This window comes from Hemibagrus wyckioides, linkage group LG17, assembly GCF_019097595.1.
Source record: "Hemibagrus wyckioides isolate EC202008001 linkage group LG17, SWU_Hwy_1.0, whole genome shotgun sequence".
NCBI classification, from domain to species: Eukaryota; Metazoa; Chordata; class Actinopteri; order Siluriformes; family Bagridae; genus Hemibagrus; species Hemibagrus wyckioides.
This window is the reverse complement of record NC_080726.1, coordinates 6,869,145-6,886,723: the sequence shown is the minus strand read 5'-3', so window position 1 is coordinate 6,886,723 and position 17,579 is coordinate 6,869,145. Positions and strand designations below refer to the sequence as shown.

The 17,579-nt window shown below is 35.4% G+C and overlaps 3 protein-coding genes across 3 annotated transcripts; all 3 read right to left on the bottom strand.

The window, feature by feature from the left end:
* Positions 1-4,725: 4,725 nt before the first annotated feature.
* On the bottom strand, positions 4,726-5,664 carry LOC131368291 (putative gustatory receptor clone PTE03). The gene has a single exon (XM_058414305.1). It carries the CDS (start codon positions 5,662-5,664, stop codon positions 4,726-4,728), a length of 939 nt encoding a protein of 312 aa, XP_058270288.1.
* A 2,853-nt stretch (positions 5,665-8,517) lies between these two features.
* On the bottom strand, positions 8,518-9,456 carry LOC131367513 (olfactory receptor 52B2-like). The gene has a single exon (XM_058412841.1). It carries the CDS (start codon positions 9,454-9,456, stop codon positions 8,518-8,520), a length of 939 nt encoding a protein of 312 aa, XP_058268824.1.
* Positions 9,457-13,940: 4,484 nt separating this feature from the next.
* On the bottom strand, positions 13,941-16,996 carry LOC131368290 (olfactory receptor 52B2-like). The gene is made up of 2 exons (XM_058414304.1): positions 16,066-16,996; positions 13,941-14,152 (listed from the first exon to the last, which is right to left on the bottom strand). The coding sequence occupies exons 1-2, from the start codon at positions 16,994-16,996 to the stop codon at positions 13,941-13,943; spliced, it is 1,143 nt and encodes a 380-aa protein (XP_058270287.1).
* Between the last annotated feature and the right edge of the window lie 583 nt (positions 16,997-17,579).

Sequence of the window (17,579 nt, the reverse complement as noted above, 5' to 3'; positions counted from 1 at the left end):
CTGGTTCAGGTCTGGAGATTGGGCTGGCCATGATGACAGAGTTTTGATGTGATGGTCCTCCATCCACACCTTGACTGACCTGGCTGTGTGGCATGTAGCATTGTCCTGCTGGAAAAACCAATCCACAGAGTTGGAGAACATTGTCATAGAAGAATGAAGCATGTTTTCTTCCAGGACAGCCTGGAACCCTCTACAGTCCAATTCTCATCTTTTGCAAACCTCATCCTAGCTCTTTTTTTGCCCTAGGAGCCTGTTTCGAACCATCCTCATCATGGACTTCACCCCAGCTACTGTTTACCATTTTTTTTTGTAGGTCACTTGATGTCATCCTATGGTTGTTGAGTGACATTCAAATGAATATGTGGTCATCATGGTCAGAGGAGAGTCATTTGCACCCTCTGCCGGTCTGTAGCTTTGTTGTCTCCAAAGTTTACAGCTTGACCTTGTTTTTATGAACCACTGATTTTTTTATTTATTTTATTTTAAGGATGAAAACAACCTGGCAATCTCTTCTTTTCACTTCTTTTCCTGACTCAGAACTTTTCTTTTCAACTCTTTTGGCATGGTCAATATTTATTGTTTGACTCCAGTTACTTTTGAGGTACTACTAGCACTGTTTTGCCAACAGCAGTGTTTCTTATACTTTTCCTCATTAAATAAGATTTGATTCAGGTGATCACCCAATCAGTACTTCATTGAAAGACACTGAAATGGAAAGGCTGGCATAGAGATGCTGATTTAAGAACAATTCACAGTGGTCTCTTAATTTTTCCCATATATTGTCAGTTGTCGACAACTTACACCTCACAACCTCACAATATGAGATCTTACCTGTTCAGAATGTTGAAGCAGTGGTCCTAAATCTTTCATGTGTTTTTGTATAGAGGTTTCTAGATTACAGGACATTTACACAATTACAAGAAATCTACACCAGGTTACGTATGAAGGTAACTGTGCCATGGCTGACCCTATGGGAACTCTCCTTGGAGAAGTGGTGTCTGAAGCTCTTCATAAAATCATGACAATTTATTGGCTAAGACTTTTCCAAGTCTTCTTACACCGGCAGATGAAGGCTTGGGTGGATGGAACTGATACCTCCTTTTCCTGGGTAGGGAAGAGGGGAGGCTGGTAGCCAAGGCAACACTGAAAAGGAGAAAGTCCTGTGGCAGTGTTGGGCAGGGAGTTATGGACATATTCCACCCAAGGGAGAAACCTGCTCCAAGATGTGGGGTCCAACGAGGCCATGCATCTAAGAGTACTCTCCAAATTCTGATTAGTCCTGTCAGTCTGTCCATTAGTTTGAGGATGATACCCAGAGGACAGGCTTGGTGAAGCATCAACTAGCCTGCAAAAAGCCTTCCAGAATTGGGCAGAGAACTGTGGCCCACTGTCGGACACAATATCAAAGGGGAGCCCATGAAGGCGAAAGGCATGAAGCACAAGGAGTTGTGGTAGGGGAACAAAGTGGACAGCTTTAGAGAAACAATCCCCCACCATCATGATGCAAGAGTTCCCCTCAGAAACCGGAAGGCCAGTGACGAAATCGAGGGCTATGTGGGACCAAGGACAGTGGGGGACAGGAAGAGTTCTGAGGAGGCCTGCAGGGGGTAAGTAGGGAGACTTCAGGTTCCTGATGCAAATATCACATGCAGCCACAAACTGGAGGACCTCCTCCTTCATGTTGTCCCACCGGAAGCGTTGCTGAATCAAGTAGAGGTTATGGGCCCCTCCCGGGAGGTAGGAAAGCTTGGAGTTGTGTCCCCATTCAAGAACTTCTGGGCACATGGAAGCAGGTACAAACAGGTGATTAGGGAGAACATTGCTAGGGCCAAGCTCATGTTCCAGGGCCTCTCTGACCTTTTCTTCTATATCCAGAACAATAGCTGCCACAAGGCACTGAGAAGGTAAGACAGTTTCTATGGATGACCGTTCTTGGAGAGAAGCAAACTGTTGTGAGAGAGCATCCAACTTGATGTTCTTAGAGCCAGGTCGGTAGGAAATAGTGAAATAGAACCTCAAGAACAACATGGACCACTGGGCTTGGTGAGCATTGAGTCTCTTAGCAGTTTTTAGATACTCGAAGTTCCAACGTGGGCTCCAATCAACACCAATATTCCTGATCCAGTCAATATGAGGGTTGTGCCGGATTAGCCAAGGGAGTCTGAGAATGATAGGGGCATGCAATCTTTTCATCACAAGCAACAAAAGCATCTCATTGTGGTTGCTGGAAACCCTTAACTGGAACAGAGTGGTGGGTGATGGGTTCAAAGATGCTGCCATGAAGAGCTTGGATGGGGAGAGGACATTGCAGAGGGACTGAAGGAATCTTGAGTTCGGCCACCATGGAGGTACAGATCAGTTCTTGGTCAGCTCCAGAGTCAACGAATGCCTTAGAAAACTGGGTTCTGTTGTTGTGGGAGAAGCAAATGTCAAGACAAGAAGGGGTTGTTGAGGCCCCGTTTGAGGCTGGGTCTTCTAGTGCCCCCAACCACACTAGGGGGCCTTTCTTTAAAAGGGCAGTTCTGGTGAAAGTTCCCACCTTTACCACAATAAAACCCTTTCCCTGAGTCGATGTTGGACTTCCTCCAGATAGATGCGAGTGCAGTCCACCTGCATGGACTCAGGTGAGGTGGAGGAGTGCTCTCTGTGGGGTGAGTCCTATTCCATATTTGGCATAGTGGTCAGTATGTTGCTGGGCATGATCATTTAATATAGTATGATTATGAAAAATGCCCAGTCATCAATATTTATTTATTTATTTATTTATTTATTTATTTATTTATTTATTTATTTACAGCCTTGTTGATATACAGATGGTTCAAAAACTGGGGCCATGCAAATATATGATAACAACTCTTCAAATCAAAATTGTACTTAATTTGTTAAATATACTGTATATTTAAACTTGATAAAAATATATCAAAAAAGATAAGGCCACACATCATAAAATAGAAAATCAGTAGGTTGACCCTGCATCTGCCTCCCTATCAGCATCTATGGGACATGGTCTGTATGCTCCATTACCCCGACCAGGATAAAGCGCTTACTGATGAATGTCACAATATAGTAGCTCCAATCACAATTGAAATGAATATGTATTTCTTATTATTAATGCAATCTGAACAAAGTTAAGTTTCACCACTTCTTAATTTTTTGATTTGCAGCAAACTTTTCAAAGACCAGCCAAAATTATTGAGATTTTGCATGCAAGTACAAATTGTAATGGTTATGTAGAAAAAAGAGGAAAAGGATATATTTTAAAAATAAATTACTTACAGGGGCACTGCTGAGACATTGCTTACAGGTACTGTGGTTAAGGCCCTGACTTACTGATCAAAAAGTTGTTAAAATCCCAGCAAGAACAAGCTCCCACTATTGGGCCCTTGAGCATGGCATGTTTGGATAATGTACTAGTACAGATGGGTGACAAAGTAAAGGTGAAAAATAAAATACTGAAACGCCAGCACGCCATGGAGACAGACCCATACACAGGATTCCACGAAGCACAGCTTTATGTCACACAGACAGATAGACATGGGGAAGACGAAACTAATCACTAGACTAACATAACACTAACTAAACTAAAACAAACAAAACCTCTAACATAAACTGACAATAGGTCAGTCAGGATTGAAATGTTTCATCATACGATAGCAAAGATCATTAAGAAGAACATTATTAATTTGGAGTAAGTCTTCTCTCTAAGAGGTTAAGTGGGTCCAAACCATGCCAGTACAATGAAAACAAAGAAAGAAATACAACACTATATTATGCTATAATATTTGTAGTATTTGTGGCTACTAATTTTATAATATTTAACATGTAAACATTCATTCATATTTGGGTATTCAAAGTGAAGATGCCAACACTGTGGACTCTCAGTCAAACAACTGTGGACTCAAACAATCTCCTAATTAATAGATACAATAACATTCTACATATGCTGTACCTGCATCACACAACTCCAACTGACTGTATATGACTGTAGAAAGGACATTGTTCATAATCACACTTTCCGGTGTTTATAATAATTTATATTCTTACTCTTTGGTGTCACCCAAATGAGGATGTGGTTCCCTTTCGAGTCTGGTTCCTCTCTAGGTTTCTTCCTCATACCATCTAAGGGAGTTTTTCTTTGCCACAGTCGCCTCAAGCTTGCTCACTAGGGATGATTTTGTCTAACATTAATCTAGGACTTTTGTGCTATGTTTCATATGTTCTGTAAAGCTGCTTTGAGACAATTGTTAGAAGTGCTCTACAAATAAAATTGAATTGAATTGAACTGAAATAATACAATTAGAAACAGACCCAATGCTAAAATAAGGAGCAATAAGAAAAGGAAAATAGTTATAATAAACAGTAAAATGATGCCATAGAAGAATAACCTTGGCTAAACAACCTTTTATTTAATTGTTCTTGATCCAATTATATAAAAGATCATTGTTGTGAAAATGATTATTCACATTCAAAATAGTAGCTAGACAAAGGCTTAACAAACCTTGGACTGACTGATTCTATAGGCAAACAAAAATGTTTTGTTTTATATTTGTTACAATTATTTTCTCTTTAAACATTTTAGTCTAAAACCCTTTTCTGGCACCTTTATTTGTGAAACAATTGTTAATAAATAAATAAATATTTATAAATGTTTAATTACATATTACATTGCAGTATATGGAATGAATAATCATTAAACACTAAATAATGTGTTGGTGTTGTTTGTTATTATGAATTAGAGATCTTTTTACGAATGAAGAGAGAAGCGTTCTTTCGAATTTCTTTTGTTTTCAATCCATATATTAGAGGATTCAAAAAAGGAGGAAATACCATCACAGACACACCAAAGCCTCTTCTTAAGTATTGGGATACATTCTCAAATCTGTGAGAAATTAAGGCAAAAAATGCATTGAACTCTACACATAAGAAAACAACTAAGTGTGTACCACATGTCTGAATTGCTTTCTTTTTAGCATCAGCCTGTTTTTTAGAGATACAGGTGAATAGGATTTGGATGTATGTGAATAAGACTATAAACAGTGATAATCCTTGGAGAAAAATTGTAAGAAATAGTCCATAGTAGTTATTCAATCTTATGTCCCCACAAATAAGTTTCATTAAACTTGGATTATTACAGAAAGTGTCTACTATTCTTGTGTTACAAATCTCTTGACGGTAGCTCAGAGCAAGAAGAAAACCAACCATTGTAAAATCCAGGGTCCATATTGTAAGGATTATCTTTAACAAGTTATTTGGGGACATCAAGGTGTTATATTTCAGTGGGTGACAAATGGCAATATATCTGTCGTAAGCCATAGCAGACAGAATAAGAAGTGTTCCAGACCCATACAAGTGTACCAAGAAGGCTTGCACATAACATGCAGCATACATGATTGATCGATTCTGTGACAGCATATTAGATATCAGCTGAGGAAAAAAAGCAGTGGCACCTACAATGTCATTGACTGGCATGTTAAACAACAGTATGTACATAGGCTTATGAAGATTATGGTTCAAAGCAATTGTTAGCAGTAATGTAATGTTGAAAAATAAAATAGCACAATATGTAAAGGTCCCAAATATGAACTGTGGTAAAATATTAGTTGGTGATATGTCCAGTGATTCCAAAGTAAGAAGAGTTGTATATATGGACATATTAGATTCCATTATTCTTGTCTTTGTTGTGTGTCAAGAAGAAATGACCTAAAAATATAGAAAGAGTTGCAAATGCATACACAAATTTCCTAAAACATGCACAGACTTCTTTAAGAATAAATAACTATTATAAAAATACATGTAGTTTGCTTAACTCAACAGTATTTAGCCATATATTGCACAATGTTATTGTATATTACCTTTCAAATGCTCATCATTTCAGAACAGGGAAAGTCATTATAATTTAGGTCAGCTTGCTGTTTTATAGGTTATCAGTTTATGGCCAGTCCTTTTTTTAAGATCAAGTGATTAGTTCCATGGATACCTGTCATGGGAAAAACCCTTGGGAAACCAAGGGCAAGAAGAAGAAAATAAATTTACTGGGATTAAAGTATATTCAGACCCTGTATTCATTGTAATATGACATCATTTGAGGATTTGTCTTGTTAAAAATGCAAACATTACTAGAACAATGACTGATTAACACTGGGTAACTTGTCAGAATAAGTCTCTGATTATCACAAGGAAAATGTCAAGTGCCCAGAAGACAAAAATATAAGCAGTAACAAAACTCAGAAGAGTAAAAATATTTTAAAGCCTTATTATAATTATCTTTTCTTGTCCTCATTTGATAACATCCAAATAAAATTAATGGTTAAAATGAATATTATGTACACTAATGACACAATCCTATTATTTTTTTTTTCAGTAAAAACATGTCTTAAAAATGGTGCACATTAACTGTAAACTTGTCTAAAAAATGTTAGTTACCTATAGAGTTGTTTATCTATGTAGCAATATTGTTAATATTGTCATATGAAGACATAAGAATAACACATATGACATGATGTTTATCAGAATATGAATGATTCTTCTAGGACAAACATAATCAGTCAAAAGAACTACACCAGATTACGTATATAACCTGGTTCCCTGATAAGGGAAAGAGATGTCAAAACTTTAGTTTTCTTTACATCTTAATACACAATAAAGATCGCATACTCCATGTATAACAGGACAAAATGAGTATAATGAGTATAAAATAATGAGTATACAAAATGAGTAAACAAAAAGAAGCATAATTACGCATATGCAAAATAAGCATTTTATAATTGTCAAAGGCAATTTTTATTGACAATTACATATATTTGCAGTGTTGACCTTTCTCTTTCAAGACCTTTGCAATTCATTATGGCATGCTGTCAGTCAACTTCTATTCCCCATCCTGACTGATGGCAGCCCATTCTTACAAAATCAATTCTTGGAGTTTGTCAGAATTTGTGGGTTTTTGTCCACCCACCTCTTGAGGATTGACCACAAGTTCTCAATAGGATTAAGGTCTGGGGAGTTTCCTGGCCATGGACCCAAAATTTAAATTTTTGTTCCCTGAGTCACTTAATTATCACCTTTGCCTTATAGCAAGGTGCTCCATCATGCTGGAAAATGCATTGTTTGTCATCAAACTGTTCTTGGATGGTTGGAAGAAGTTGCTCTCTGAGTATGTTTTTGTACCATTCTTTATTCATGGTTGTGTTCTTAGGCAAAATTATGAGTGAGCCCACTCCTTTGGCTGAGAAGCAACCCCACACATGAATGGTCTTAGGATGCTTTACTGTTGCCATGACACAGGACTGATGGTAGTGCTCACCTTTTCTTCTCCAGACAAGCTTTTTTCAATCAGTCCTGGGCTGGTTACATGTGGTCTGCAGTTGTGAGGCCGGTTGGATGTACTGCCAAATTCTCTGAAACGCCTTTGGAGACGGCTTATGGTAGAGAAATGAACATTCATGGGCAACAGCTCTGGTGGACATTCTTGCAGTCATCATGCCAATTGCACGCTCCCTCAAAACTTGCGACATCTGTGGCATTGTGCTGTGGGATAAAACTGCACATTTTAGAGTGGCCTTTTATTGTGGCCAGCCTAAGGCACACCTGTGCAATAACCATGCTGTCTAATCAGCATCTTGATATGCCACACCTGTGAGGTGGATGAATTATCTCAGCAAAGGAGAAGTGCTCACTAACACAGATTTAGACAGATTTGTGAACAATATTTGAGAGAAATAGGCTTTTTGTGTACATAGAAAAAGTCTTAGATCTTTGAGTTCAGCTCATGAAAAATGGGGGCAAAAACAAAAGTGTTGCATTTATAATTTTGTTCAGCACACACACATATATATATATATATATATATATATATATATATATATATATATATATATATATATATATATATATATATATATATATTTTTTTTTTTTTTTTTTTTTTTCCAAGTGCATTGTTGACTCAGTGGTTTCAGTGCATTGTAAAGGTTTATTCATGCTGATCAACATGTGGTAAATCCCAGCGGCAAGAATACTCAAATACTCTGGGTAATACATTTATAACAGTGTGTGACAAATTAAAGGAAAAAAATATATAAGATCCATTTATGGCAGCTTTAGTGCATTACCATAATCATTATGCACATTTCTAGAACTGTACTGGAGATATAAAGACCATATAAAGATATAAAGATATTCACTTGCTTATTGTTTTTATAATGGTGCTGAAGAGTGCAAAGTCTCCCATAGGTCTTTAACCAGGTGGAGATGAGTACATCAGTTCCATCTTCAAAAAACAGCCATTAATAAAGACAGAACAATAAATATTATGATTGTATGGAAAAATCTTTACAATGGAAAATTATTATTTTATATATTAAACAATCAATAATGGTTGCCAAGGATTGAAAAGGCACTCCAAAGAGCCTTATTTATCATCTTTACCATTAATAGTATAGTTCTATAAATAGTGCATTGACTTAAAAAGAATAATAGCATTAAGCACCAGACTAACACATAGTTCTACTATAGTTTTCTGTTATAACTGAGATATCCTTTTATGGAAGAAGACAAGTATATTCTGTTGAATTTCTTTTGTTTTCAATCCATATATTAGAGGATTAAGAAAAGGAGGAAATATCATCACTGATGCACCAAGGACCCTTCTTAATTCCTGTGGTACATTATCAAATCTGTGTGAAATTATAGTAAACAGTGCACTGAACTCTAAACATAAGTAAACGACTAGGTGTGTACCACATGTCTGAATTGCTTTGCTTTTTGCATCAGACTCTCTTCTCAAGACACATGTGATTAGAATTTGTATGTATGTGAATAGCATTAGAAACACTGTTAGAAAGTGGAGCAAAACTGTAATAGTCAGTCCATAGTAGTTATTCAGCCTTATGTCCCCACATATTAACTTCATCAAACATGGATTGTTACAGAAAGAGTCCACTATTCTTGTGCTACAAATCTCCTGGCGGTAGCTTAGTGCAAGTAGAGAACCAATCATTGCAAAATTTATGGTCCATACTGTGAGGATTATTTTCACCAAGTTATGTTGGCTCATCAAGGTGTTGTATTTCAATGGGCAGCAAATTGCAGTATACCTGTCATAAGCCATAGCGAGCAGAATTAGAAATGATCCATTGCCATACAAATGTACCAAGAAGGCTTGCACATAGCATGTAGAATAAGTGATTAATCTATTCTGTGACAGCAAATTAGTCATGATCTGAGGAAAAAGAGCAGTGGCACCCATAATGTCATTAAGTGGCATGTTAAATAACAGTATATACATAGGTTTATGAAGTTTATGGTTCAGAGCAATTGTGAGCAGTAATGTAATATTGAACAACAAGATAGAACAATAGGTAAGGGTTCCAAACATAAACACTGGTAATATATAAGGTGGTGGTATTTCTATTGGTTCCAAAGTAAGAAGAGTTGAATATACGGACATATTAGAGCTCATTCTCCTTTTCGTTTTTCTGTGGCAAGAAGGAAAGTCCTAAAACAGAGAAAAAAAAAAATGTATACACAAGTTTCCTGAAATAAGCACAGCTTTTTTTAATTAAACAACTATTTTTACTATTTTTTTTAACTATTTTAAATATACACTTAGATTGCTTACCTCAAATCTCTGATCAAAGTATTTAGCAAAATATTACAATTTAATATAACAGTTTAAAGTTAATGTATGAGTTTCTCAGATGATTCTGATTTCAGAATATCCTTTACCTCTTCCTGCCAATTTATATACGTTAGAAATTCATGACCAGTCCTTTTGTAATGCCCAAGTGATTCATGACTAAACACCTTTGGAAAACCTCTGGGTAAACTAATAGGTTAGAAGGAAAAGACAAATACAATAAGATTGAACACATCAGAACCTGTGTTCATTATAATAAGATTCTGTGAATAATTGTGGATGCTAATTGTGTAACTGTTTTATGTTCATTTCAGTGCTAAACCCGTAATGTGCCAACAGCATCATAGAGTGGAGGTGGATTAGATTCAGATATTTCCAGAATACAAGGTAAATTCAAATAAACATGATAATATAATCTCTTCCCCAAAGTAAGCCTTTAAATACTGTAGCATCGAAGTCAGATTGATGTCGTAGCATGCTGAAATTATCATCATCTCGCTTGCTAATTTTAACTTGCTATCTTTTCATTTATTGCCTAATATACCTTCAATGTATATTAGACAAAACGTTTATTTCGGTAACGTTCTGCTTGCAAATTTGGGTAAGCTTGTTCTAATTAGTACATAATTATTCTGAGGGGAGTTTTTCTTTTGCTTCTTTAATGTTGGCTGTATTTTGGATTGCTTGGATTCAAGTTTGATAGAATAAGTTAAGTGATAGAAAGAATAAGAAAAATAAGAATAATTCCTGTTCAAAATTTTAGTGTTGTTTTGTATGTTTGTTTGTATTGCAATGTTTTTAACTTTTTATTTTGTTGGAGATTTTTTGTTGTTGTTGAGATTTTTTGAGTTAACTTTTTATTGCTCAAAGACTGGTCATTTTGACTTGTCAGCATGTTTGTGTGTCGGTTATATGGGCAGCAATGTAGTACTCCAGTGGCCTATGTGAAGCACGTGAGGATTCACAGCAATACCCCTAACTTGTTTCTTCATTGTTGCATCCAGGACTGTAACAGGAAGTCCGCAAAATTAGCAGCTTTGAAATCACATCTTTACAGACACCACAATGAGTGTGTGGTGGTGCCAAGATCACATTTGTACCCTGCAGTACACCTAGCATGCCATGTTGACTTATAGAAAGGACACTTGAACTACCTGCAACTCCTCGACTGATACTCCTTGGTATGCATAGAACTGTCTATTTTATTACATAAGCCACTAAGGTGTTTTTTTTTCTGTATTTCAGCAAACATGGTAAATGCTTTTTTACAACACTGAAAGGGACAGTTCATACAAAATAAATATTCTGTTCACTTCCAACCCCTTGTCATCCAAGATGTTCATGTCTGTCTTTCTTTTTTCAGTCGTAAAAAAAAAATGTTTTTTGAGGAAAACATTTCAGGATTTCTTTCTATATAGTGAACTTCTATGGTGCCCATGAGTTGTAGGATGATTTTGAAGTTGGAGGAGTTATTTGACATACCCTAACTGTCTTACCGGAACACACAATACATGCAGAGCTAGACAAGACGAACATTTGAGGTTAAAAAGTATATAAATGATCATTTTTAAATTATAACCAATCATTTTGCTAGTTAAGAGCCTGGGCTTGGATGGTTTAGAGCCCTTTGATGCTGCATTTAATCTGCATTCAGGAAGTTCAAACTCGTGGGCACCATAGAAGTCCACTATATGGAGAAAAAACCTGAAATGTTTTCCTCAAAAAACATCATTTCTTTACGACTGCAGAAAGAAAGACATGAACATCTTGGATGACAAGGGGGTGAGGGGGTTATTTGTAGATTTTTGTTCTGCAAGTGAACTTCTCTTTTAAGACTTTCATTCATCTTTGGAAAGCAAATGCATTTATTGTTAAAATTCTTTTATTATTTTTGTTCATCAATTGAAAGTCCAAAAAAACCTTTGATGCTTCAAAAAATTTATGAAGTTATTGTAAATGTATGAATTTCATTTTGTTTGTTCACTTATAAATATTCATCATTGAGCATACATAGAGCAAATAAGCTCAAACATGCTTGCTTGACATGGGAGAACAAATGAGGTTTGTTCTTGTCTGTCAGGCTAGCGCGTTTGAGTTTACCATGGATTTGCAAAAATACTGAGTTAAATAAGTCATAAAAATTGCAATAACAATTTCACAAAACACAGCATATACAAGTGTTGACATCAGTGTCTGTCCAGACTAGTCCACAATGAACATTTTGAAATGCATTTATTATGTTACAGTAACAGGGCTCTGTGACTAAGTAAAATGATTTCAGTTTCCCTTGCATTCATTTACAATCTGGCAGTAGAAAATGAGTATGTTACATGACTACTGACATTGTTTTTCTTTGGAATGTTTTAGGTGAAAAACCAGGAAGCTGTATTGATAAATGGATGATCAGTTTTGAGGGGCAAATAATCTGTGAGGGCATCCAGCCAAGCTTTCAGTCTGGGCTTGCTGCTGTCTTTTCGACTTACTACAATTTCAATATGGAGTACCAAGCTGACGCCGCATGCACGTTCGAATTCATTCAGAGGTTAGATGCTTAGATTCAAATATTCATTTCTCTTCACATTCTCGTTATGTAAACGTTTACCCACACTAATTCTGAATGTACGCATTTGTTTTTCAGGTGCTTCATCGGTATAAATCCCGAAAAAGGCGCCAAGGGTGAACAAGTCCTGTCAAAGCAGACAGGGAAGGTCGCCCACAAAAAGAAATCAGTCAACACTCGGGTTGCCAGTTTACTTAAAAAACTAATGGACTTTGAGAGGGACTTAATATAAGTAAACCCACTCATTCACTGACATACCACACACATACCTTAAACATACTCTTCACACACGCTTGCTTTTATTTAAATTTTGATTTCATTCTTCCTTCATTCAGTAATTCCTATTTACTAATAATTCAGTAATTCCTATTCACTAAGTAGTTCTCAGTCACTCATTTAGTTTTTTCTAATGTTATATAAATGTTTGTTTATTCAGTTAAACAGTTTATTCTAAATCTTAAGTTTATTTAGTCATTACACTTGCTTTGCCACAGCTACAAATTTTTCAGAATATCTTGTGACTAAAGTGGCTTTTATTTGTCAAGTTTTTCAAAGGTGTACTAAAGCACGTTTTTAAGTTAAAAAAAATAAAAGAAATATCTAGAAAAATAAATTATTTTTTAGCAGACCATTTCTCAATATAATAACATTTGTAGTTTACAGTATATAAAAAAGTGCAAATAAACATTAATTAACTGTTAATGCTTGTGACAGTAATTTACTGTTAATGTAGAAAATAACAGCTTTATGCAGTATTTCCAAAAACAGTAACAAACTGTAAATTTCAACAACAGCAAGACACTGTTAATTTAACAGTAACTTGCTGGCAACTGCGCTGCCAGTAACTTACTGTTTTTAACGGGACAATTTTTAACAGTGTACGTACAGTACATCAGACAAATGCTAGAAGAGAAAGGACATTTCAGTTGTAATCTGGTTATTGAAATGAAAGTTGTTTGTTTGTTTCTTTGTTTGTTTCTTTGTTTTGTTTGTTTCTTTTTCTTTCTTTCTTTTGACAAATGCAGTGTTTTAAGAAATTTTAAAATATCACACAAGATATATTTTCATAATTATGGTTTACAATATTAGAGATCCAAAATATTCTGGCAAAAGAATATCAGTTTAAAAGATATCAGTTTAAAAGAACTCAGTATTAAGGCAAATGGTAAATTCAAAATGCCAAAATAAGACAGATGTATAATATTTTTAAAATTTACTGACTATTGTCAATAAAAAATATATCATAAATAATCTATTGTCAGTCATAATTCTCCACTGATGGAAGACATAAGCCGAATATACAAATTCACAACAACTTCACTGCTTAACAACTACTATAAGCACATAAATGATTATCTGTAGAATTCAAATTAACTATCAGAAGGACAGCGATACCAAAATGACTGATAATAGAAAACTTTGCCTTTATTTCTAGAAGGATGTATATATGAAGAGTTTATTTGCAAAAACAGATAACTCTGTTTTTATTAATTTTCAGAAATCATGTTTTTTTATTGTGCATTCCAAGTAAAATAACAATCAAACTGGAGGTTTGATAAAACTCCTCTCATCAAGCGTGCCTTTACGAAGTGACCAGCAGCCTGGTCAGCAGACCTGATTGACTAAAATGGATAAAATGGATAGGATGGATAGGTTTTTGCTCACAAACGACAACCCCCACCGAGAAAAACTACGCTGCAGTCGAGCGAGAAGCCCTGGCAATCAAATGGGCCGTCAAGGAACTGTGCTACCTGGCAGGGTGACACTTCACCCTGGTCACCGACCACACGCCCCTGCAATGGATGGCCAAAGCCAAGGACGCTAATGCGCAGATAACTAGATGGTTCCTCTCATTGCAGGACTTCTCGTTCCAGGTCCAGCACAGAGCCGGGAGCCAAAACGGGAATGCGGATGGTCTCTCATTCAGCACATCCCACAGATGCTCGATTGTATTGAGGTCTTGGGAATTTGGAGACAATCTTGTTTTTGTGCACATCAAACCATTACTGAATTATTTTTTGCTTTATGGTACATTATCCTGCTGAAAAAGGCCACAGCCATCAGGGAATACCATTTCCATGGAAGGGTGTACATGGGTTGCAACAATGCTTTGGTTTGTGGTACATGTCAAAGTAACATCCACATGGATGGCAGGACCCAAGGATTCGCAGCAGAACATTGCCCAAATAAAGCCAGACAGGCTTGCAGTGTTGCACAGGGGTCAGCATTTATATATATATATATATATATATATATATATATATATATATATATATATATATATATATATATATTTATAAACATTGTAACAGTATATCACATTATAACAGTCCACACAGGAGCAAAAGCTGGCCTGTGTGGTCAGATCCAACAGACGAGCTACTGTTACTCAAATTGCTGAAGAAGTTAATGCTGGTTTTGGTAGAAAGCTGTCAGAATACACAGTACATGATGGGTCAGGGCTGTTTTTGCAGAAAAGGGTGGACCAACACAATATTGTTATGCCTGGTTATGCTGCCTGATACATGGATGCTTTGATATCCCACAGTCTAAAAAAGTGTGTTGACTTTTTTTGATAACATAGAAAATTTCAGAATGATAATTTTTTGTCATGTAATGCAATGTTTTATTTTTAATTTTTTATTTTTTTAAATAGTAGGCAGACTAATCCAAATTTGCAGGTTGCTTACAGTGAAAGTGATCATACTTATTATTTTGAGATAATAAGGAACTGCATTGACATCTTATATTTTTGGTAAGTAAAATTTGTTGACAATAAGTAACAGCACAAAACAATTGTCATGACTCCATTTTATTTACATAAAACATATGTACAATCATACAATCATTCTTTTTTTTTTAAGTTTTAGTGTGTAATATTCATTTTGGGAATTTCCAGGATATAGTCTATAGCACACAATCTTATTTTTCCAGTTGAACATAAATTAAAATACACACAATTGTGTGTGTGTGTGTGTTTGCATGCTCAGTGCCAAGATTTGTATTAGTTATTAGTAGATTAGTAGAGCAAACTAAATGTACTAGCTCAAAAACGTTTCAGAGACACAATCATGATGCTTCTGTCCAAAGTTTTCTTCATATGTTTTTAAACACATTTAATAAAGTTCATATGTTCTCTGTGAAACAGGATAAAATGAAGTCACTGTTATATATTTTTCTTACATTTTTTGTGAATCACGCAGGATATAATTGCACGTGGGAGCTAAAGTGAGAGAGGAAATAAAAAAAAATGCTGTATCACGCACCATATGTTTGGTCTGAGAAATCATTTAAGTGATTTGGATTTCTCACTTTGATGTGTCATAAACCTAATTTGCAAAATCTTATCTTAAATGTGACTTGTTAAGCTGTCACTTCCTTGTGTTGCTGAAATCACAGTTCAGTGGTGCCAATGGCCAATGGTCACTTTGTCACTTGCTAATGTGAGCGCTTCTTGGTTGCTTGTCTATCTAATGCCTGACCAAGAGCACTTCAACAGTTGTTATAGTTATTTCCTGTTAACACACTATATAAAGCACATGACTCCTTAATTTTTATGCATTGTGGTAATGTTTATGCAATAACTAAATATGAATAGAGTGCATAATTCAATGCACTTAAATGAAATATTATATTTTATATGTGCATTTGTAGAATTTTGTTTTTTAATGGTCTAATGAAAATTGCTTATGCTAGAGCTGCTTGCATCTACTTTGCTCACTAATAAATGCATAGAATGTAGGACAGTGTATAAAATTGATCATTTATAGCCACAACCCATATGAATTAGTTACATCTAATAACTGTAATAGCAATAATTCGTGAAGCATAGCACAATTAATTATTAAAAGATTGTTCCGAATATCTTTTACATGCAAGATATTTTTTTACAGAACAAAACAAAATGTGTTTAATTTCCTTTGTTTTCAATCCATATATTAGAGGATTAATAAAAGGAGGAAATATCATTACAGATGCACCAAAGAGTCTTCTTAAGTACTGTGATACATTCTCAAACCTGTGGGAAATTATGGCAAACAGTCCACTGAACTCTATACATAAGAAAACAATTAAGTGTGTACTGCATGTCTGAATAGCTTTGCTTTTAGCATCAGAGTGTCTTTTAAAGACACAAGTGATTAAGATTTGGATGTATGTGAATAATATTATAAACAGTGTTATAATTTGGTACAAAGCTGTAAGAGACAGTCCATAATAATTAGTCAGGCTTATGTCCCCACATATAAGCTTCATTAAACTTGGATTATTACAGAAAGTGTCTACTATTTTCGTGCTACAAACCTCTTGACGGTAGCTCAGAGCAAGTAGAAAACTTATCACTGTAAAAGCTATAGACCAAATTGCAATGATTATCTTCAGCACGCTATTAGGAGACATAATGGTGTTATATTTCAATGGGCAGCAGATTGCAATATACCTGTCATAAGCCATAGCAGACAGAATAAGAAGTGTTCCAGACCCATACAAGTGTACCAAGAAGGCTTGCATGTAACATGCAGAATACGTGATTGATCGATTCTGTGACAGTATACTAGATATCAGCTGAGGAAAAAAAGCGGTGGCACCTACAATGTCATTGATTGGCATGTTAAACAACAGTATGTACATAGGCTTATGAAGTTTTTGGTTCAGAGCAATTATTAGCAGTAATGTAACATTGAAAAACAAGATAGCACAATAGGTAAGTGTTCCAAACATGAACACTGGTATTATATAAGAGGGTGATATGTCTAGTGATTCCAGAGTAAGTAGAGTTGTATATATGGACATATTAGAGTTCATTGTCCTTCTCTGTATTAAATGGACCTAAAATAGACAGGAAAAGAATCCAAAGTATTAGACAGGTTTCCTTAAATATGCCCTGGTTTAAAATTAATTAGTGCATTTGAATTGTAATTAATTAATTAATAATTGAATTTTGGCTTACCACAGACAATGTCTCAGATGCCTATTAATGTTTTACTTCAGTATGACATTTTATTCAGTCAGAATTCATGGCTAGTCCTTTTTAATGCTAATGTGCTTGGTTGCATGGATACTTGCTTTGGGACATATGCTGGATTATCCAATGAGTAAGAAGACTAGAATCCCCTTTAGACCTAAACCTAAAAACAGCACATATTAAAAAAAGATCTAATTTAACCTTATCAAACATTTTGGGGTTACTAAACCTTATGAAATTCATAAGTCTTAGAGTGTGTCTCTAAGTGTTTTAGTCTTTTTTCTGAATTTACAGTGTTTGACTATCTTGTAAATATTTCAGTGGTGATTGCTCTCTCTCTCTCTCTCTTACTCACACACACACAGTCAGATAAAAACATACATGCTCTCTCTCAAACACAAATATCTATCTATCTATCTATCT